General features: G+C 35.4%; 1 protein-coding gene across 1 annotated transcript; it reads left to right on the top strand.

Annotated features, from left to right (window-relative positions):
- Positions 1 to 709: 709 nt before the first annotated feature.
- LOC113506829 (sensory neuron membrane protein 2-like) lies at positions 710 to 24,787 on the top strand. The gene is made up of 10 exons (XM_026889674.1): positions 710 to 1,052; positions 11,686 to 11,843; positions 14,730 to 14,874; positions 16,373 to 16,541; positions 17,447 to 17,538; positions 18,107 to 18,324; positions 18,889 to 19,014; positions 20,587 to 20,773; positions 22,369 to 22,494; positions 24,558 to 24,787. The coding sequence occupies exons 1-10, from the start codon at positions 939 to 941 to the stop codon at positions 24,780 to 24,782; spliced, it is 1,560 nt and encodes a 519-aa protein (XP_026745475.1). The 5' UTR covers positions 710 to 938; the 3' UTR covers positions 24,783 to 24,787.
- Positions 24,788 to 25,317: the final 530 nt, after the last annotated feature.

Below are 25,317 nucleotides of genomic sequence, written 5' to 3'. Positions count from 1 at the left end.
AATGTTGAGAAACAAAAAAAAAAAAAAATACAATTCAAAGTAATTTAGGCTTAAATGTATTTAGTTTTAAATGTTGACACTCAAGTGATACTGAATACTTTGCACCGAAACATGCCAGTCTCTCTTATTTAAGTTTTACAAAAAATTTCAATTTCCGCAAGAAAAAATTAATTTCCTTACAATAAGACAGTTAATCACAACTTCAGACAGTTTATTTTTACCGCTGTCTTTAAAATAAATAATATTTTCTATTTATACTACGGGTATTTTCATGTTTGTATTATCGAAACAACGTTTAAAAAGACGTGCTTCATTAAACCTTAGCGTCACGTCTGCGCTTAGCTTAAGATAGGATACAAAGAAAAAAAATAACATTACGGTACAATATTGTCTGAATAATACATACTAGTTATTGTTCTAAAGAGCAAAGATATCAATTTATGAGATACCTACCTCATACAATACACGACAGTCGTCAATTGTTTTCCATTTTCATAACGTTTAGTAGCAATAGTTGCGACTATCTCTCTATGGGCTTCTTATCATTCACAATTCACTATAAAAAATGCATAAAACTGCAGCCATACAACCACTAAACACTGGCAACACGAAAACGTAAACACGTTCATTTAATAAAAGAATAAAAATAAAAATCGAACAAATTTTAAAATAAAAAATATATTTTACGCAATTAATAATAAAAATTGAACAATTCCAAACTTATAATTACGATTAAATGACAAAAATAATTTAAATAACGAATCATTAACAAAAAGAAACCTGTTCTTAATGACGATCGTTTAGAAAAAAAACGTCACAAGGTAACAGAGTGAGAATAATCCTTTACAATTATAGTTCAGTTGGTTATGAAGGAGGTCTTATGTCGGACCTATAAAATTAAATAAAAATAAAAGTGTTGGACTAAGGACGGAGTGAAAATGTTCGGAAAACATTCGAAGTTGTTTTTTTTAGTGTCTATGGTGGTGTTGGTGGTAGCTATAGTTTTAGCCGCATGGGGATTTCAGAAAATCGTTGACAAACAAATACAGAAAGTGAGTTTATTTTTGTTTATTTATTCTGTTATTGACGTAGAAAGGTGTGCTTCCACGGTAAACATGTGTTTTTCACTATTGTTAAATAGTTTAGACAAGAATGAGTGTTTTTATTATTGATTTGCTATTTATTTTTGTTTGTGTTACTGTTTTGTGTCTAGTTTTTCTATTGCATAAACTTGTTAATATAAGTCTATTTTAATACAATCTATTTTAACTATTTATAATATGCACAAAAACAAACATATAAAAATACATTAAAATTATGAATAATCGAATTTGTAACCGTTTTGAGGTTTGTTAACAGCGGTAACCATTTAACCGAATACGCCATTTACTGAAACGTTGTAAAACAATTTAAATGAAATTTAATTTGTACAGTTGTGGGCTGGATAGTGTAATAAACTAAACAATAAAATAACGCCACACATGACGTCCGCTCGAAACATATTTAACCAACGATTACACACCATTTTCTTTCTATTTAATTTAAGCGGGAAAATATTTTTTGACTATTTCATGTAATTATTTTAGTTTAGGTTTTAAAGTTGTTTACATTATAAAATTAAATAGTATTGTTCCATCAAATTTTCAAATTTAGTTTCGAAATTAACGTCTTAAACAAGAAAATTAAGAAGAATAGTTGTACAAACTCTCCTTTTCAGTTACATACATAGTTTTCTGACCATAGAATAATTTAAATCTACTATTATTTAGTTATTAGAACGTATATGTAGTAGTGAACATATTAGAACAGGTATATGTAGACAAAGCGCACGTAAACAAGAGTTAAACGAGGTGATTTTTACCGAAATTATGGCAAAAAAACAAAAATGCAATAAAAGAATGAAAGTTCTCTAATAATATTTTGCTCCCTCACAAACTTAGCACTTAAACAACTTGTGACATCCCAGTTATTTATTTTTATCCTGCTTATACTCTACTATATACACAGTTTATTATTATCATCTGAGGGGTCATGTTTGTCGTCTGTAATCAAACACAGCTGAACAGTGATGCTATGAGATTCAAATACGTTGGTTTAAAGCAAAGAAAAAAATCCACTAAATTCAAAATCAGAAGTTTATAGGTACTTTAATTTGGCCACTTTCAGGCACTTTAGCAATTTCAACATTTATACTGGCACAGTTCCAAACTCTCATTTTTAAACGTAGAATAGAACGTTTAAAAACTATAGGACTTAATCCTCCATTTTGGCTACGATTATTTGAGCTTAGAAACCTACAGATAACTTTCGCATTCCACAATGCATAAAGGACGTACAAAATAATTGGATAATTATTGTGGACTGTGACGGAAATAACAAAAATACTAAAGAGAAACCAGACGAGAGCAACCTACTTCCTTTAGTATAGCGAGTTTACCTTTAATGCCTTCAGACAAACGTATTCCCACGATTATCAATTGAATTCTATGAAAAGAAAAGACATATTTTTGTTTAAGTTCTCAGCATTAAGAAACATGCTATTATTCCTTTATTGTAAGAAGTACCCCGCTCTGTGTACGTACAGTTAAAGTAGAGCAGTTTTAAAACGAATACCAACAGATGAAACATACCTTCCTCGTACCTTGGTAACTGGTAGGTCTTTAATCTGGGTATAGTACCAGCTTAAACGTCCTGCAGACCTTTTCTTATATAAATAATCGTTTGATTGTGATCAATAACGCGAAAAGAGATATTTTTGTGATAAATGAAACAAAATTTGTCTCTACATTTCATTTAACAAAGAGTTTCATTACACTTAAAAGATAGTCGAAGTCATTTTTTATTAAATTCTGAAAGGCACAGGTTAATGAATATATATCGTAAATGTTCGTTTACATACAAGTTTTAACCATTTCCCTGTCCTGTGAGTCATATGTGAACATTTCTATTGTTTATATATTGAGTCTATTGGCGGTACAGCGAAGCAATCAGTAACTGATAAGTGTATATCATTTTTAATTTAATTTATCCATTTTTCATTTTACTGCTAAATAATTACATAAGAAATGTGTCAGCACTCTACATCGCTCTCTTCAACAATTGCAATAATATTACTGCAAACTAAATATCATATTCATCATATTGATAAAATAAGTTACTAATACTTGCGAATGTAGTAGTATACGCATACGCGCCAGTATGGCTTATTATCATTTCTACCAGAGATCCTACCAAAATCTCTGAAAGTCACAAAATAGTAACACAAAGAAAGGACTCGCCGACATGCGTCCACAGTTATATCAGTTTAACAGGCGCTAGTATCAGATAACTGAAGTGAGGACTATGTTTTTAGAAACCAACGAAATCGCTGTGTCTATAGAGTCTGTGAAAATAAAGCAGTACTTCTGGTTCTACAGTAAACAGCTCTTGCTATTCCGTTCCTGCTTCCTAAGTCAATTTACGTTACGACACTGGTAAGAATTAAAATCAAATAAAAAATAGAATTGAATAGAAGACGATTAAAAATATAAAAAAATAGCAGAGAGAAGCGAAATTTTAGTATGACAGAGCGTTCTCTACGACAGCGCTAGTTGTAAAGAGAAATATACTGTCAAAAAAAGGATGAAACACATGACGATGAAGGCACTGATTAGAACACAGCCTTAAAAATAATACAACTGCGCATACTTACTTAGTTATGTCTATCATATAACGATGTAAAACCAGATGCCCTTGAGCCGATAGTGCCTAATGCAGTCACTGATCATGCCTAAAGCGACACTAAACATTATAGCCTTAAACTGTATCGTTTTCGTACAATGAGCAACACAAGTTTCTGATACCAACCGACAAGTTGCCAAGCGACAATCGACATGTAAACGTTTAAAAGTTCGTAAATAGGCACGTCTCGTTGAAGACGTAACTCGTTGCTTATCCCTAACTTGCGTTGTCTTGAATACAAAAGACCTTTAGTAGACGTTTTCCTTATACTTGAACTATACATACTCTTTGTCTGTAGTTTAGTTATAGTTGCGATTTTAATTTTTTAAGCATTCCGTGTCGTCTTTATAGTCCAATTTTATACTGAATGTTGACGAAGAACAAAAATTAAAGTAGGATCCTTTCTATATTTAGTGTCAATTTCCGACATTTGTTTACAGTACATATTCATAAATAAATATCAAACATTTACAATACACAAACCTTTGTTAGTTTAAACGTACACCATGCCAATGATCCTTAAGTCGTCTTAGATTAGTAAAACCATAGAACAAAGGCACCATTGTTTATGTAAGTAACTCAAGAAACCTAAAAGATCGCGAAAGCTCTTAACCTAAACACAATACCACGTACATATTCTCTCAAAGAATGACCGTTGTCAGTGTGAAAGGGAGACGGCAAGAGTTTGTGCATAGCTGCGTCTCGTTTCCACGACGATAATAAGCATGAAGTGTTTATAGTCATAACTTATTGTATTTTCTGAGATATGTTACAATGTGTGAAATTGTTTGAGAAGGGTTAACCGATAGTCAACGGTCACGTGTTTGACCCTTCGAACAAAGTATTGTTGTTTAATTACTCATTTAACATTGTTTACAAAGGCTAAGTTCTCTTGATCCGAGTTTTTCTTAGGTATTCCGCTATGCAAAATATTTTTTACTTTTTACTTCATACTTTTTATTTTGTGTGAATTTACGTTACAAAAAGTATAAATCTCGAAAAGAAAAAATTCTGCTCCAGATCTTAGGCATTAAATTTTTGTGTCGGGGGTTTCAAGTTTTCAACAACTTGTACGGAGCCACTCAGAGCTAGCATTCGTGGATTACAAAAATGCTTGTGCTATGTGTAGGATCGAACCCGTGATACATTGCGCTGTGGGTTTTGGCGTGATGGTCTCAGAATAGCCGAGTATTATTGTCGGCTATTCGGCTATATAAATGAAGCAAGGAAAGACATCACGCAAAATTCTATTACCTATATACCCGAACCTTGCTAATTTTACATTGCAAGGCAAAATAAATACGCATCATATATCTTAATGAACTGATCTACAAAACGTTTTTATAACATGACACGTTTATTCTATTAATTTATTGTAAAAACATGCGTTAGCAAAGAGTCGTAATTCTAATTAAAAAAATAGATAAATGCCTTTATATTATGGTACATGCCTTACTAAGAAGTACGTAACGGAATGATATTCCATAAATTAAGTGTTGGTGTCGGTAATATATTAATTAAACATTAGATATGTGAGCTATGCTTAGAGTGATTATTCGATTAAGCAATATACTAAGAACAGACACTTGCATAACTCATTTGTAATTCTATATCCTAGATAATGTAAAGTTATACAATAATTTAAAAGAATTCAAAAAAAAATCATTTAAAAAGTCAGTGTTTCTTTGCCTACTTTGGGATGGAATCCGCATCTTATGTATACAAATTCATATATAAAACCGCAAAGCACTATCATAGATTTTCTAATACAATATTTTGTGAATCTTTGAAGAGAAATTAAGATAAATGTGGAGAAGTTAAAGTTGACAACAGGGATGCCCTAGTGGTTTAGGACAAGCATTTGTGTGATCCACAAAGGATTGTTCTTGATTCTTGATTCTTTGTGCATGTGATGTATACCCGTTCCACAAGGAATACATTACTAGGTATTTAAAGATATTTAAATTTATATAAAGGTTCCTGTGGTAGATAGCCGAGTTGTATAAGGGTCAATCCTGAGCCGGGTTCAATTCCCGCAAAGGACAAGCATTGGTGTGATGGACAAAATGTTTCCTTTAGAAAAAGGATTCATCGCCGCAATAAGTGTTTTTTTAACCATACACTTTTGTTTTCAACTGTTAATGATCTAAGTGTTAATTTTTAATTGTGGTTACATTTGCTTGGATAGTAAATACACAAATCTTAGTCGCCTCATCAGATACAATAGTGCTGCCATAAACTTGTGCAATGTAATGTACATTTTTCTAAAGCGATTAAACATTATTTAAGCAGAAATTACGCATACATACATGATTATACCTAATCATAATTTTACCAAGTCTTGATCATATTCGACAAAAAATATGAGTAATTATTTCTATCTCAATCATGTTGCCATAATGTTTTGAAGTTAGATACTAAATCTATACATATTACGAGAAGGGTTATGAACATGTTTAGGGAAGCCTATTATACCACAATTGTATGTAAGACTCCTGCCGTCGCGAGGGAGATGGCGCTATGATGATTACGATGATTCAGGCATGGAGTCCCTTTTACTGAACGAACTAAAACAATTTCGTTCCGATATTATTGCCCGCTTGGATAGTCAGTCAAATGCTATACAACACTTGCAACAACAATTTGTACAAACAAAGAATGACCTTGATCATCTGGTAAAAATAATTGCGGTAGTAGAAGAAAAAGTCAGTTTTAAAATGCCACAGCATAGTCAACCACAGGATGTACAGGAGTTACCGAATGAGATACCAGAGAAGATCCCTTGTACTTATTCAGACACTGTTAAGCAAAATATTAAAACCAGCAAAACTAAAATAAATGCTAATAGGCAACATACTACCGCGACCGCAACGCAAAATGTAAACAAACGTGGGGCCACGAAAACTGCTATTCAACCAGAACAAGTAAATGTTATTGAACAGTTACCAACTAATGAAGACCAAACTGTACAGAAAGAGGAAGATGGCTGGACTGATGTGAAAAAGAAGAAACCTAGACGTTTATCTAAAGATGTCAAAGTTGGTAATAACACGGAGTTGAAGGCTATAGTTGCGACTCAGAGAAATAAATATCTACATGTATGGCGTTTGCATCCGGACACTACCGTGGAAGCTATTACGGAACATGTAAAAAAGGTATGTGCTGCAGATATGACGTTGAAGGTGGAGAAAATAAAACACAAAATAGAGAGGGATTATTCATCATTTGTAATTGGTGTACCGGAAGAAATGTATGATGGTCTGTATAATGCAGAAATATGGCCTGTGCATGCGGAATTTTGTGAGTGGATTTGGTTTCGTAGATCACCCAAAAATAATGTCAACAAACAATAATAAGTTAGAAATTTTTTATCAAAACACAAGAGGCTTAAGAACTAAATTAGAACAATTCAGAAATAACATACTATCATTTAATTCCGATCTGTATGTTATCACCGAATCAGGATGCAATACATCTATTCAAGACGCGGAAATTGTCCCGCAAGGATATAACATACTACGTTGCGACCGAGCGGATGGAAGAAAGCAAGGCGGCGCGCTTCTCGTGGCCACGCACCGTTTCGAGCTTAGACAAGTGTGCGTGCCGGACTTATCGACGAACACATTTGAAATGGTTTGCGCGACAGTGCATTTAAATAATCGGTTTTTATTTTTGTGTTGTGCTGTTTATATTCCTCCGGGTAGTTCGGAGAATGAGTACATGACTTTATTTAGTTTAATAGAAAAATTAAGTGATAGATATAAGGAAATAATTGTAATTGGTGATTTTAATTTATATTCTTGTAATTTAAATGTTATTAACTATTATGAATGTTTTGTATCATATTGTGAATTCAGTCAGAGTAACACAGTTCCTAATTGCTTGGGTAGGCAGTTGGATTTGGTTTTGAGTGCAGGGTTTAGTGGTAGCATATCGGTGGAGGCGGCGGACGACGCGCTCGTGCCGGTGGACCCGCACCACCCGCCGCTCGCGGTGAGTGTGCGTCTCGCCCGCGCGCCCGCGTGTCCCGCCGCCAACGTCGATAGTGTTCGTACAAGCGATAGACCGCAGTGGAACTTTTTTAAGGCAGATTATCAATTGTTATATAGTACGTTAATGACAACAGACTGGAGTTTAATGTATGATTTGCAAGATGTGGATGAGGTGTTGAATTTCTTCTATGATACTCTGTACGGTATATTAGACTTGTGTGTACCTAGAAAAAAACCAAATCGGGTTAGTTCCAGATTTATATACCCAGAATGGTACTCTTCCGACATAATTCGAGATTTAAGAATTAAGGCTCAGATTCATAAGAAATACAAAAAAACAAAGTTAGCTAGCGATTACTCAGAATTTTCGAAGTATAGAGCCCATATTAAAAAAGCAATAGAAATAGCTCACAATGAACACAAGCACAAAATTCAAAATCAATTTTCAAAAGATCCCAAATCGTTTTGGCAATACATCAGGACAAAGAGAAATAGAATTAATAGGCAGAGTATCATAAAGGATGGTCAACATCTGAGTGACTATGAATGTGCAAAACATTTTGCAGAATTTTTTGAGTCGGTTTATACAAAAGACCGACCTAGATTAGATGCGCAGGCGGCGGCGGCGGAGGCGGGCGCGACTAGTGCGCGCGTTCATATAGGGACTTTAGGTATCAAAGAGGTACGGGAAGCTCTCATGAATCTTAAAGCGAAACGATCATCTGGCCCCGACGGAATACCAGCATTTCTATTCCGAGATTGTGGCAGGGTACTAGCAGAACCGCTTCAATATATTTTTAACAACTGTTTAGAAAAGGAGATCTTTCATGCGAGGTGGAAGACCACACGTGTTATTCCCGTACCTAAAGGTAAGTTAGGTCCAGATGTCACGAATTATAGGCCAGTAGCAGTACTGTCAACAGCGGCCAAAGTGTTTGAGTCTGCCATTCAACGCTGCATACAAAGGCAAGTTAAGGTGCAGCTGTCAGACTCACAACATGGATTCCGGCCCGAGCGCAGCACTGCTACAAACTTACTAAACTTCATGGGGCAGGTAGTGCCAGCTGTGGATGCAGGTGTTCAGGTGGACGCGGCCTACTTCGATTTCCAGAAGGCATTCGATAAGGTTGATAACGACATACTTTTAAGGAAGCTGGCAGCGGTCGGATGTACTCCACACCTGTTGCGATTCTTTGTCAGCTACATGAAGGATCGACAGCAGTATGTAGACGTCAATGGGTGCGAATCAGAACCGTATTTTACGAGGTCCGGCGTAAGTCAAGGCAGCAATTTAGGGCCTCTTGAATTTATTATAATGGTAAACGACCTACCGAAGGTTGTTAGACACGGGGCATGTTTACTATTTGCAGATGACCTTAAATTGCTGCTTGAGGTTAAAAGTACTTCTGACTGCGAACGATTGCAGGATGACATTAACAGTTTGGTGGAGTGGAGTTTTAATAATAAACTCTACTTTAATGTATCCAAGTGCTCAGTTATGTCATTCACTCGCGCACGGACGCCAATATGCTACGAGTACAAGATAGAAGCCGCACCATTACAACGAGTCTCGCAGGTAAGGGATCTAGGGGTGATTGTTACACCGGAGTTACACTTTCGGGAACATATTGTCAAAATATGTAAAAAGGCCTATAGGAATCTGGGTTTAGTGTTAAGACAATCTCAAGGGTTTTCTAACGTTGCGGCAATTAAGGTCTTGTATGACGCACTGGTTAGGAGTCACCTGGAGCACAGCGCTGTCATATGGGCCCCGCACGAGGCTAAGTACAACGTCATGCTGGAACGTGTGCAAAACAAGTTTACGAGGCACTTGTACTACAAATTATATGGGGTATATCCATTTTACCCTTTAATGTACCCTACCTTATTTGTATTAGGGATGGTCGGGTACAACGAACTTAGAGTACGTCGCGAGTTTACACTTGTTACGTACCTAGTAAAAGTACTGAGGGGAATATTGTGTAATCCGGGAGTTCTGCAGCAAATGAGTCTGAGTGTTCCGGATCGGTACATCTGGAGACGACGGCGTCCACCATTGCTGCTAGTACCAACAGCCAGAACTAACTTACTCGCCAAATCGGCTGTGACCCGAGCAATTAGGATTATTAACGAACTGCACCTTAAGACTGACATATTTGTAGGTAGCTTAAGTGATTTTAATAAAAACTTATTGTTTATACTTTGTTATAAAAATGAATAGATAATAATAATAATAGGTATTAAGTAATACATACATAAATAAAAATAATATTGTGTTCATGGGTAGATATAAGTTTAGTTAAGAAACAAAGAATTAACGTATAAATAATTATTTAAATAGAATTAAGCATACTGTTTTTTTGTAATGTGTTATAGATATAGTTGTGAGTGCTTAACTGTCGAATTAGGTATTGCCTGTAAGGATAGTTTTAAGTTGGTTAATAAATAAATAAATAAAAATATTATTATATAGAGCAAAGTCTTACTTCCACAATTGCTGGAACACACTTTAAGCTGTGACAAATACTTCAAGAGGTAACATTCCAGATATAAAGTTCTCTTTTTCTAGCTCTCGGCCTCGCTATGAAGCTGACAATAAAAACAAACAAGGAAAGAAAAAATAAAATTTTATCTTCAAAACTTAATTCTGAATATCCAAAATTAAGTATTTTTAGGTTAAAATAAAGATAAAAATAATTACTGATTTATGTTAATTTTTGCGTTTTGGTAATTGTCACAAATAATGTTAATATCAAGGTCATTGTTCCCTGATACAATCTTACAAAGGTTAAATAACATACAAACTGACAACAACCTATATTTAAAGTGCAAAGACCCCTTGCACTTCTAAAAAGGGTCAAGTATCTTTTACTTATTATTTTATTTTTGGTAAACGAATAAATTAAAACCTTTATCTAAATTTAAACACTGATAAATAATATTCAAAATATAGACAGCTTTTGAAGCAGATTCGGCTCACCATCGGGGGCAAAATATTTCATAAATCAGTCCCCATTTACGCAATATGCGCATTGAGTGGAAGTTTTCATCCTATTTTTATAGAAAATCAAGTAAAAAATATATTAACTCCTTACGGATATTTTTTGATTCATTTTAATATCTTCCCAACTATACTTTCCAAATATTTAATTTTAAATTAACCTAACAGACATACCGAGTACCTATAGTCATTGCATGGACAGCCGAGTGACAAAAGTCATAACGCCTATTCCAATGTACGCGAATTAGATCGATCAACGCCTAGGACAAGCATTTGTGTGATCCACGAATGCTTGTTCTGAGTCTAGGTGAGTTATGCGGAAATTTGTGAAACCCCTTGGAATAGCCTTAAAGCGTAAGTCGTTTTTTTTTAAATTAATAAGTGCCTTTGGAAGCAAAGTTTCGTATGATTCTTAAACAATAATTGAAACGATTTCCGCAGTTTATTACTACTCCAACGGCATTGGCTAGTCATAGACATCTCAAAATGCCTATTTAACATAAAATAAGATCATTTCAAACCATAACTCAGACCTTGTAGCTACTTATGAATGATTAATAAGGTCATACGCATAAGCATTTTCTTCTCAGATTTGTAATTACAAAAGGAATCGGTAAACGACTTGGATAAATAGACATGTTTAGTTAAATATGTCCCTGAGTACATAGCTGTACAGACATAAATTGTTCGCGTTGTACGGAACCGTGCATTATACGGGCGTTTGGTATGAATTACGCATACGCGTTCTGATACTGCGTCTCAAGGAATAATTGCTTAGAGCGGGAGTCTTTTAAAAAAAGGGTTGAGGCAAACCCGTTTAAACTCCACGACGCTGGTATGAGACCCTAAAATGTCACAATCAGACCCAATCAATAGTAATTAAAATGTTTTTTTTTTCTGAAAAAAGCTGCTAAAACTTTCAAATATTCTCATACGAAACCAACAATACATTTTACCTATAATTTGTTTCAGAATGTACAGCTAGAGAACAACTCGTTGATGTTCGACAAATGGCAGAAGCTGCCGATGCCGCTAGACTTCAAAGTGTATCTATTCAACGTGAGCAACGTGGACGAAGTGAACCGGGGGAAAAAACCTATACTCAACGAGATAGGGCCTTATGTCTATAAGTAAGTGGTTTTGTATTTCTATGCGCAAAGTTTAGCAAAGCGCAAAGTTATGCACAACGCAGACGAGTACCAATGTGACCATTCAAAATATTTCTTCAATAATTCTGAGACATCACTGATAAATGGTGCAGGAAATCTGTGATCAAAAACCCGCAGAGAACAAGCGTGGTGATCAATGCTGAAACTTTCCCTACGTAGGGCCACAAGAGGCGGGTGCCAAACAATTTAAATCAACGGCAAAGTTTAAAATTAAACGAGACCATGGAGCATTTTGAAATTTTCGGGACAAAAAAAAAAAAGAAAAATCTGTGTATATCTTTAAAAATATAATAAACAAGTACATTAAAACAGAAGTCAAAGTTAAAAAAAAATCTTAACTGTAATTAACCACGCAATTAAAATTCCTCTATAATTAGACCCAGATAGAATCCAGTATCTTTTATCATACGATAAACATTAGCTTCTAGCATTAATTACGATATTAATCACAATGCCATATAAATATTAACACATTGTTCTGTCCGTCCCACGGTAAACGTCTTCCTAAGTGGTTTTAAATTGGTATTTTAATTCTTACTATTCTACCTAGGAAACTAATTTGTTGACAATTGAAACATTGGGCAGAATTCGCAAAAGATAGAGAGGTCCGGAAGAAAAATGATCAGGAATTTTGCAAAGGTTATATAAAAAAACCATTTACTTCCTTTTTCGATGTGAAAAGTTTAGAGTTTATCTTTAAGACGAGCAAAACCTTTTTTTCCGTTTCCTATTTTGAACTTGTAAAATTTAACATGTTACTTTTAATCAAAAACGCCCACCTAAAGTTACAACACACATCCATTTCATTTTTATATGTAGTAAATTGCCACAGCCTCAATATCTATACAGTTTCATATATCAACGACCAATGCATATAAAGTACCAATTATGTTGTGACTTTGATCTTGAAATATATTCATCAAAAGGTGTTCACAAAGGAGGTAGGTACCAGTTTAAAAAGTAAAACGGTGTAAAGGTCCGGTCTTTGTGAAGGGTTTGCTTTTACGTCCAACCCGGATAAGCTGGTTTTAAATGGTCTAGGATGAAACTGCAAAGAGGTTTTAAATTGTGTATAGGTTCAAGAGATAGGCGTGTTTGCAATGGATTTCTGCGTGTTACTGTGTAAATGGGACTAAATCAAGTTGCCGTTGTTTAAACGTAAACAAAGTATTGCTTCAAAGGCTGACAGTAAAAACACTGTTAATGCCTAAGTATTAAATGTGGTCCCCACTATATAATAACCAGCGTATAGTGTTATTACAAGCCTATTGTTTAATTCCCCAACGCAGAAGTAAATTCAATGTATAATCGTTACAAGTTCAACCAGATCTAGCAGATTAATTAACTCAACTCTTCATTACGAGTCCATGGAAAACAGCACTCAAGCTATAGATATAAGTGAAAAGTTTAAATTTTTAAACTAGTTACGGAGAGAGAGTTTGACCCAAACAAATAAACTAAACACAGTCAGCGTAACATTCCCTAACTCCTAGAACATACTAAGTTCCTTCAAACTATTCAGTACATGACCCGTTCACTTACTGTTCAAGTTGTGGAAACGAAACGCATAATGCATAATGCAGTCTGCTATCTCGCTTTCACTATGGCAAAAGTTCTAATTAAACGAAGTTCAGGTCTCTAAGTTTCTGTTGAAGCAAGCTCATTGTACAAATAGCTATTCTAGAGTTCGGTCAGCTTTAGTCATTCTAGAAGCAAGACTTCTTTCGCGCTCTCTTATTAATGTATGGGAATAAAAACGTAGAATAAACACTTTTTAATGACATACCTACATAACTTAAACTTCTTCGTCTCCTCAACTAAAACTTACCAAAATTGAACAACCATCTTCTCAAACGGGAAATCGGAAAACCCCCGAAGTAAAAATTGGAAAATCATTCCATTCCTCCAATTGGCACACGATTTTCCCGGGTATTTATTAAATGATGGAACGGTTTCTTCACGCATATTTATCGAGATTGCCAGACTAGCTTCGGACTCAACCGGAGTACTTAATCATGAGCTGACGCGGCGAACGATAATTCCTATCATCATCATCAGCCCACTGCTGGACATAGGCCTCCCCAATTGCACGAAATCTCCAATGGTTATCTTAAATCTTTATAAAACTTCTACCATTTTTTATCCCTGTTTAGAACATTCGCATATAACTCACGATCTTTCCTTGTCTTTGAGGTATGATTAGTTAAATTGTATGTAAGTCTGTGTTGTTTCACATGCGTCATTAAAGTCCACTTTGTGTGAAGCCAAGTGTAAAGGTCATACACATAAGTATAATTCAATAAGTTAAGTATACATAATTACTATAATAACTGCCGGAGTTATCATTATTTGTATTTATGCTCATTTCTTGGACTTGAACTTGGTATCTTATAAAAGTGGTCTGTTACTATGTAGCCAATTACAGGTATATTCAAAAATGTTGTTAAAAAAATATTTTACTACGTATTGGTTACGATCTTGTTATTCTGGCTGAATGACTAGTAGGGATGCTTAGTGAGTAGAATTCTGATATATCCCCACGCCATTTTACCGACGTGGGTTGAAGTCATTAGTGCTTCAACTCGGAAAACAAAAAATGAATAAAATAAAATACAGTTTTCACGAAATGGAATGATTCTAATACAACTAATAGGTTTTTTCAGATGACATGTGTTCACACATTTACTCACTCAAATAGCTAGTAATTTGATATTATTAAAAAAAGTTTCTGAATTGATAAAAAGATTTTGTCTCCTAAATGAAGAACAGTAAAATATCTCAACAACAACTTTTTATACCTGCCTTAAATATATCTTGTCTTTAACATCATCTGTGTTTTTTTCACAGACAATATCGTGAGAAGACAATTTTAGGTTATGGACCCAACGACACAATCAAGTACATGCTGCGCAAGCGCTTCGAGTTCGATCCTGTAGCGTCAGGAGACCTCACAGAAGATGACGAAGTCACTGTTATACATTTCTCTTATTTGGTAAGAACAACAACAGGTTTTTTAAAAAAAAACGCTAGTAGATATTACACACGTAGTACAGAAAGAATATGTAGTAATTTTTTTTAATGGTGCCAGCGCGCCGCATCTGTCTGTCATTGCAACTCCTGTAAGCCTAAATTGAAACCAACCAAAACCACCGAAACACTAAAGCTCGGAGTTTCCCATGGGAATTATTAATTACCTTGGAACTGGCACCCGCAACGAAATTGACGACCTCCGTGGTCGAGTGGCGTACGCACCAGTTTCAAGGTGTCGCTAGATTTGAGGTCCGTGGAGGGAGGTCCGGAGGACTGGGTTCGATCCCCGGTCCGGTCAATGTAAAAATTCACATTTCTACATTGTCTCAAGTCTGGGTGTTTGTGGTACCTTCGTTGTATCTGAATTCCATAACACAAGTGCTTTAGCAACTTACTTTGGATTCAGAACAATGTATGATGTTGTCCGCATTAATCAGAAATAGGAAAAAGAAAAACTGGACTGGAATCTCTGTAAAAATGGCATTAGAAAAGAATTTCTAATCTTATTACAAAATGTGTAATGTACTAATCCAGTAATATTTCGTACATAGTATGACTTTAGACATTTACTGTACTATACTAGAAACTGACTACATAACATTTAACGTTTATATTCCAACTCAATTACGGGATATCCAACCAGACCTTTACTTAAAAGCATCTAAAGTATTCATGTTATGCTAAATCTCGCTTAAGTCTAGACTGAAAACATCGACCTACAAATCTCTACACTGATAGGTTTTGCGTCAGTTATTCCTTATCAGGTTCCTAGTACGTCACTGTTATGTTAATATCCAGAATATCGTTCAAGGCTGCGTGAAATCGCTACTGAACTGTGCTCATGTCAATACCTTTTTACAGGAAAATGTTTCTTATCTCTGACTTTATTTGCGAGGTACCTGTTAAAACCTTTGCTATTAAAAATATTAGGTAATGAAAATAGCTGTAACTTATAAAAAATAAAAACTCAGACAAACGTGCTGTCATTTTCTGTATAAGGCCTTATGCACACCCCTTTTTCTGAACGCCGTCGACGCGCATTTTAGAACCGCGTGGCACCGTCGTACGCGTTTGTATGGCGCCGTCGTTCGAGACAGCATTGATTGCAGTTTGTTTTCGATTGTATGGAACAAACGTAATCAATCTGCAATCAGTGCTGTCTCGAACAACGCTATCCTGCTACTCTTGACGAGGTTCCGCTTAAAAAAGGAAAATGCCAGCTCGTTTGTACCTCTAACACACACGTTTGTATCGCATCCGTAGCACACAAACGCGCATCAACGACGCGCTTAGAAACCTTAGTATGCACAGGCCCTAAGACTTATAGCGATCATCATCATCATCTCGGCCTACTGCCGTCCACTGCTGAACGCAGGCCTCCCAAAGAGCCATAGCGTAGGTCTTATAGCGATAGACCATTAAAAATGTCTTAAGCTTTCCTAACTGTTATTGATTTTCAGGCAGCTCTGCTCACGATCCACGACATGATGCCAAGTCTGGTCGGAGTAATAAACAAAGCGTTGGAACAGTTCTTCCCAAACCTTGAGGATGGCTTCCTGAGGGTCAGAGTGAGGGACTTACTGTTTGACGGAATCTACCTCAGCTGCGATGGAGATAATGCTGCTTTGGGTGAGTTTGTGTTGCAAGCTAATGGAATAACTCAATACAAATGTACACTTTTATTTTGACTGTTTATGTGTTTATGTTGGAGATCCAATAAATGCAAAAATTTAGCAACGTCGCCGTCGGTACATTTTAAACCATAGAAACACATTACTGTGTTATAAAATGTCCAATTTTGTGATTGAAGGGTAGGCAGTAGGCACCTTACTAAACAAAAATAAAGAAACCGTCAATGAAATGACAACTGAAACGTTTACGTGTATGCTTTTTAAACCAATTGAAATATAGATGAAATACATATAGTCGATGTGTATTGGCCATGTTTCTCGGCATCAGTAAAATGAAAAGGTTTCTAGAATGGAAAGTATTTTCTTAGGTCAGGTTAACATTTGAGGGATGCCTTAAAGAGTCAGGTTTGAGTTTTATGTAGGTTCAGGATTCATCCGTTTACAAATTTTGATATACTACATGTGGATGTAAATAAAACACGTGTAATACCAGACAACATTATATATAAAAAAATATTGTTTCGTTTTGGCTTATTAAATTATGAAAAAACTAGCTGATTCTCGCGACTTCGCTCGCCTGAATGTCGATTATAGGTGCAAAACATAACCTTACTTCAACGTTTCGTTTGATAAACTCTCCTCATAAAAACTGTCGCTAATTTAAATTACCCTGTAAATGTTAATAAAGCTTGCATGCAAACAATTTCCAAATAGAAATTAAAACTAAAAGAGAAAACCATACGCTTTCATATTCTTGAGGCACCCTGTAAACAAGAACGTACTAAATCCACTAGAAAGCATGTCCGTCGGTAAACTTGGGCCCAAATCGAACGTGAGGTATAGCAACAAAAACATGAAAATGTAAAATGTCAAGACAATGAAGGCTCTCCATCTCGTTTTCAGGACTCGTGTGTGGAAAAATTAAAACCGAGACCCCTCCAACGATGCGAGCCTCCGAAACCTCAAACGGATTCTACTTCTCAATGTTTTCTCATGTAAGTCCTGAATAATTTATATCTCGCTTTACAATTTGGCAGGTTCTAAAGTTTACTGCATCATTTGCAACTGGACAAATATATTGGTTGTGTACGATTGAGGTCTGTTTGCTGTGAAACTTGTCCTTTCTGAATCTGTAGAGTTGTGTTTTAGTTATCAACTTCTTACTAAAGTAACTTAGTATGGTGAATTCTACTACTTACCAAGTAAGCAGCTTATTTTATCTTAAGGATGTTAATGGTTTTATATTTCAAGCTTTCGTTGATTTCTTCCTAATAACAAGCTTATAAATGTCGTTAAAAATTACTGTTATACTGGAGGTCGTGGGTTCGATTTGCATCCAGGACAAATGTTTGTATGATGAGCACGATCATTTGTTCTGTGTCTGGGATTATTTTATCTTTAATAAGCATGTATTTTTAAATGTATAAGTATGTTTATCAGTTGCCTGGCACTCATTATACAAGCTTCGCAGAGTTTGAGACTAGATGGCGTTGTGTGAAAATGGTAGAACAATAATTATTGTTATCATTAAACAAAAATTTGAAATCATTTCCTCCTTTCCAGATGAACAGATCAGAGTCTGGCCCATGGGAAATGAAGCGAGGTAGAGAGAATGTATACGATTTAGGTAATGTGGTGTCGTATAAGGGTAAGGAGGTGATGCCCATGTGGGGGGACAAGTACTGCGGCAAGATCAACGGCTCCGACTCCTCAATATTCCCCCCCATCAACCCGAACAATGTACCAAAGAAACTTTATACTTTCGAACCTGATATTTGCAGGTGAGTTGTGGCTTAGACTAAAAGCCGTGAAATATCATGCAAGTTGCGGTACATTGACGTCAATGGTCAGCGACTTCTGTTGCTGTTGCCCTACCACCCAGCAATGTATTACAACTTGTATGTCATTTCTCGCATCGTCTTAATACCTAAGCTTGAACATTTTTTTTTTCTTTTTGTACTCTTTTACTTAATTTAAATCGGTAATTTATATTCGGAAAGCCGCTTACTTTCCTGTTTTTTGTTTGTCTAAATTCGTAAATACTTCAACAATTTACACGGTTCCATTTCGGTATTAATCCTTACATGTTCTGTTCCTTATAACGCATGGCAGCACTTCATTATATTGTTAAGGATGCTAATTATACGCGCGAATGTACTCCTAATTAAGTGCTCGAAATATTGTGAAAGTCTTTCCTGTTCCCCTTTCATAGACTACGCCGTGTGAGAATATTTAATAACTCTACTTTTTGTTGCAAAGCATGTTGACCTATCTCTTTTATTCAACGCAATATTTACCGTACTTTGTGGAACGCCTGTATAACGAGTAACAATACCTCCTTACAGATCAGTTTACGTGGATTTGGTTGGGAAGAGTGAATTGTTTAACATCAGCTCTTATTACTACGAGATATCGCCGCTAGTTTTCGGAGCGAAGAGCGCCAATCCTGACAACAAATGTTTTTGTAGAAAGTAAGTTTAACCAGCAACATCACTAAATCTAAAATGAACTTAAAGCCTTTGCGATAGAGGTGCTTTTCAAGTGCTTCTCGTGGTTTTAACTTATCCGCACCAGCTCGCATCGTTGATCGTGATTGTAGAGCAGAGAAGTGTTCGCGACAAAATAGGATTAATGGGTAAGCTACGAGATGATCGTACCAGATTTATTCACAAGGAGACTTTCTACACTATTTTCATGTTAGATAGCGAGGTCTGTCCTGTCTTATTACTGCTGTTGTGGTAGTCTAGATATTCATCAGCCAGAAAGTTTCGTAGCGAAGTTAGATATACCCGTTAAATTATTTGTAGGAAGCAAAAAAAGGTTGCATTTGTTACTACATAATATGTACATACAGATTAAATTTAGTGTGACGTCACTTAACAGTACGCTTTTTACCAGCAAGTGACGTTACCAGTCCCGCTACCATATAATTTAAATGCTTTTAATCTTCCTAACTTTGAAATGAAATGATAAAAACGAAAATATGTATTCAATATTTTTTGAATGACCTGACGGACTAACTTCGATTTCATCAAATACCCTAATTCTTGAAAGAATTTGTGTTATTTAACGATCTTAATGGCAGACAGATGAAATGTTATTTTGAACTAATTTAGTTTTTTTTCTGGAATTATGAATTTAAAGAAGCACAAATATTAAAATATTAAAACAGTAACGCTTTTTTCATTTTAATTCTGAGTGTTTTGTTAGCGTTAGCTTCCTCGTTTAAAATGGAAATTATTCATGAACGTTCGCAATGTTCAAAAAACAATCTCTCAAAATGATGGTGGAATTCACTGAAAATTACCCTCATTTAAACGTTGCCAGTTTTAATAGTCAAAACCATTTTGAAATGAGCTTTAATTTATACTTCTGAATCTTTATGTAAAGGGGTTGCATATGACTGTCCACAAAAACATCGACTCTTTTTTGTTCGTTAGTCGAATTTGTCCCACTCTGCATTTTCGATCTTTCTTATGCTGCAGCTATGCCAACATGAATTTGATAATGTGCCAAATAGCACAGCCTGAGAAAATAAAGTCGAAGAGCTATTAGTGCTCGGGGCAGATGAAATATGACCAAAGTCATGCATTAACCTAGTACCGGAGTCTTAGCTGAGTATTGAGTGTCATTGTATGGGGTTTTTGCCTTTTAGCCTGCTCTAGATCCAACTTAAGAGTGTACGGGGAAATAAAGGGCGTGATATTTTAGATATGCGGAGCGTGACATGTATTAGAGAAAGTTAGAAAGATAAAAAAGGGAAAACAGGGGAATTTGCCTAACAGTGAGGTGTAATGCAAAATTAAAAAAGAAATCATTTTTTATGCTAATTTGAAACACTCTGAAACACTTTAATATGATGATATTAATCATAATTCTTCTTTCCACATACCTAGAATAACACCAAAGATTTTCCGCATTTGCAGCATCATAATTTTCAGTATACATTCATCGGAAACTTTAGCCCATAACTCAAATAACACTTCCCTTAAGCAAAAAAAATACATCAAAACATCTCCTTACTCCAACATCCTGTCCCTCAGGAACTGGAGTGCTAACCACGACGGCTGCCTGCTGATGGGCCTCCTGAACCTGATGCCGTGCCAGGGCGCGCCGGCCATCGCGTCGCTGCCGCACTTCTACCTCGGCTCGGAGGAACTGCTCGAGTTCTTCCAAGCAGGCATCAAGCCTGACAAGGAGAAGCATAATACTTTTGTTCATATTGATCCGGTAAGTTTTTGTTAAACAAGTTGTGATATGTTATAATGCTTTTTAACAACAAAAACATACAACCGACTTTAAATAGAAAACTACTGATCCAAACTTGATGATTTTTTAAAGCCTAACTCTGAAAGATTTTTTTAAGAAGAATAAGAAGAATAAGAATAAGAATCTTTATTTGCAGAGACACGGTATTAGGTACAGGTGTTTTGGTAAATTACATAACGTACATGCATATCTCACCGCTCAATCGGTATGCAAATTTCGAGTAGACACTGGTACATACTACATTGACATAAAATAAAAAATAAATATTACAGTGTCATACACATACAAAAGTGTTATCTCAGACAATTCAATAAAATTACAACAATCGAGATAATACAATTAAAATCTATTTAATTACAAATAACACAAAATATTAAATTAAACATTATTAAATTATAATCTTTTTAACATTACTTACAAACAATCATCATAGTGTGTTAGACACTACTTACACATTGTATCATGCGTTTTTGTGTTTAATAAATTCAGAAACCGTATAAAAACATTTGTCTAGTAACCACTTTTTAAGTTTGATTTTGAATTTGGATAATGGGAGTTCTCTAATTGATTTAGGAATTTTGTTAAAAATATGGATCGTCATGCAGCTACAGTTTTATTTGTACAAAGTAGTTAGAATTCTCGGCAGAGCTAATTTTGTTATGTCGCGTGATTGGTACCTTTTATTATCATTCACTTTTTCAAACAACTGACTGTGCTTTTTAACAAATACTCCGATTTCATAAATATAAAGGCTACTTAAGGTTAATATATTTAATCTTCTAAATAGTGGTCTGCACGACTCTGTTGGACTAGCTCCACAGATAGCCCGGATACATTTTTTTTGAGATATGAATGCCCTACTGACTTCTGTAGAATTACCCCATAATATTAACCCATACCGGAGTACCGAACTTACATAACCGTGATACGCTAGTAAAGCCGTTTTTTCACAAGTAAGCTTTCTAATTTTCCGAAGGGCATAAACAAATTTATTTATACGAGAGCAGACACTCGCTACTTGAGCTTTCCAGTTCACATTTTTATCCAGTAACACTCCTAGAAATTTGGTTGTGTCCAATTCTTCTATGTTTTGTCCGCAGTATTCTAATTTAACACTTGAGGCCACACTATTATAATTTCGAAATTTTATTACTTTAGTCTTGGATATATTGGCTGTAAGGTTATTTTGATCGAGCCAACGCATAATATTTTCCACCGTATCATTCAAGATTCGCTTGTAATCAGATGTGGTGGTGAGATCAGGAACTATCACAGATATGTCATCAGCAAACTTCAATTCGATCTGTAATTTTGTATCAAAATATTTCTTTAAATCGGTCATGTTACATGACATATTAAATTAGCGTGTCAAAGAACCAAACTCTTCAGTATTACATTATTAGTAATGATTTTTATCAATTTCTATAAATTTTCAACCAATTCAGTATTTTGGATATTTGCTTAATCCTCACAATAAAGAAGATGAACTCCATCCCGATCACATGGACGATCTAATAAGCTAAATACTCAGTTAACAATAGTAATGCTTTCCATAGATAACTGGAGTCGTCCTCAGCGGTGTTAAACGACTACAGTTTAACATTGAACTGCGGAAGATTGAGAATATTCCTCAGCTGAGCAACGTTCCTACTGGACTGTTCCCTATGCTGTGGCTTGAAGAGGTGAGATATTCTAGACTGAACTGTTTACTAGAGAAGGAAGCACGCGATTATTAAGAAAAGTAGAGGAATTATAATGTTGTTGCTTTTCCCTTTGAAAGCCAACCGAAAACTGCTGAACTATTAAAAACCTTGGTCCATTAATTTCAATTTCAAATTTCGTCTACTACCTTCTGTACTTCATCATTCCTTCATTTAGTCTTTAAAACTGGTCATGTGGAAGTCGTACTCGCGTCACTAAGTATTCCGTACGCATAGGCTAAAGAAAAACCAATTTACAAACAATGACATCAAATTTATGACCGCAGCAACTGTTACTTAACCTCAATGTTCATTTTCATTATTTATTATTTTAGTGACAATTGAATTAATCATCTATGGAAATATATGGCTATCAAGGTTCATAGTCACTAAAAGTCGGAAAAACCGCGGAGCCTCAATAGTTTGATTCCGTTTTTACCATTTCCTTATAAAATCCTAAAAAATATAACAAAACATTTTTTTCGGGAATTTTCCTTTACCTAGATTTAATTTCAAAACTTTTATTCATTTTTATATTCGAAGCCCGACTATAAAACTGAATAGGCAAACTTCTTTCCTATTTGATATCACAACGGAAAGTTATTCGGATCAATGGCAGCTGTTATCTGATATCGCAGCCTATCTTTTATCAGTTTGTTGGATGCCATCATATGACGGTGTACCAACATAAAAAGGTTACATATTTCCATACAATTTGAATGTGTAGAGAATAGTATTATCACATTATTTTTTTAATGTTCCTTATTTTCATTTTTAAATTGGTAGATACCTAAACACGCAAAGGAAAATGTGTCCTTTGTATATAGTACCGTGTCCCTTATTCAAAAATACAACTAGTCATCAATCGAAACCTTTTTCGTTAAATTCCATTTCTTGACTTTCCACTTCTGTTGCTTAGTCAGATTAGATATTCAGGTTTGGGCAAACTTACAAAATAAAAGACGATGTAGGAATTGTCGTGCAACCGATTTGTTCATCTTTAGCGGATGTATAAAACTTTTGAGTAAGTATAGCGAGTGGGACTCGCACTTGACCGGTTTTTATTTCTCCCTGACATTATAACACAATAGTATATTCATTATTGTACCCTATAACATAGTCTTGTATCCAATATTCACTAAGATCTTTTTCCAAGTATACCTACTTAAGTGAAACAAGATTTTATACCATCTGATATAAAATCAATCGCAATAACGCCCTTTCATCTCACCAATATTTTATTCTCCTTCAATTTTCTGATTCTCATGTTATCCAATAATTGAAACAAGTGCCATTTGTATCAACGCTTGACGAGTTATAATATTCATAAAACATGTAAAATGTATTCAGAAGACTCTTGTGATGTATCTTTAAGATATCAGAGAGACGTGATATGATAAAGAGGCCGTGAAGCCATGAAAACAGCGATTGTAGATAGTAAATTCAAGTTTACAATTTTGGCTAGTTAGTTAGACTTACTCTATCAGCCGTAGACGAAGTGAATAATCCACTGTTGTTATGTCTGTTATAATATCGCTTATTACATCACGATATACGATTACAATTACGTATGTAAATGAATAGGCAAAAAATATAATAGGCATACAAAATGAGATTGGGCGGGTCAAGTCAGCTGCATGGAGTGTCCGCTGAGCAAAGGTCACCACACAAAGGAAACCGGCGAAATGACGGCACCGCCCCCCGCACCACAGCGCTGTGGTCTTCCTAGGGAGCTGTGGCATACCGCGTGAGCAGGTTCCAAAAGGCCCTTCAAGGACCGCATCAGCATAATTTCATTGTGGGATGATTTATAGGAAGCCTTATCCCAACAGCGGGATACAGATAGATAAAAAGAGCAAAAACACTCAATGGACCTAAAAATACATTCTAATCTATAACTTTCTAGAAGAATGAAATATCATATATTTTACAGAGAAAGTAATTCTACAAAAAAAGAAAAATCTGAGGATTTTCTTCCACCAAATTTATTTCCATTTTCCGACACCTTCACTTTCCTCAAGGCTAACCTACACAATTTGTTCCAGGGAGCATCAATACCAGAATCAATTCAGCAAGAGCTGAAAGACTCGCACAAGCTCCTGAGCTACGTACAAGTAGCGCGGTGGATGTTCCTAGCGCTCGCGGTAGTCGCGGTCGTCGTGTCGGCGGTGGCGGTCGCGCGGTCCAACGCGCTCATCCCGTGGCCCCGCAACAGTAACTCCGTTAGTTTCATACTGGGCCACAATGTGGCGGCTAATAAAGGACATTGATGGGATTTTGTTGTTTTATTTTCTTATGTGTTTATGGGAAACTGATTTTCTAGTGATATGAGTGTTGAATTGCCAAGCCAAATGTTTTACTTCGAATCCAAAAGTGTATGCGGCATGCACAAATATCTTTTCGAATTAATGCCGGTCTTACTAACTCTGACACAAGATGTACATTAACCATACGAAAAGAAGAAGAAGAAGAAGAATGGCAGATCATTGTAGGCGTTGTTTCACTTTCCTTAATTTCCAAGCAATAATCCTTTGATATAGATTAGTGCTCTTAAAATTGTCAGGCTTCCACTTCCATCTTCTAGGACCACAGAGATTTAAAAAAAATACTCTGTCGCCGTATAAAGAAATAGTGACTCAAAAAGGTTATAGGCAAAAATCACTAGCTTAAAATGACAATAAAAGCATAATCAAATACGGAAACAAGAGTCTGGTGGCCAAGAACAGGAACAAAAGTGATGCTAAACAAACTTGTCACAATGACCATTCATTATAATCCGACGTTCTATTGTTTGTTTTCATCCTT

Source organism: Trichoplusia ni, chromosome 2 (genome assembly GCF_003590095.1).
Source record: "Trichoplusia ni isolate ovarian cell line Hi5 chromosome 2, tn1, whole genome shotgun sequence".
Lineage (NCBI taxonomy): Eukaryota > Metazoa > Arthropoda > Insecta > Lepidoptera > Noctuidae > Trichoplusia > Trichoplusia ni.
This window is presented reverse-complemented; position numbering and strand designations above follow the sequence as displayed.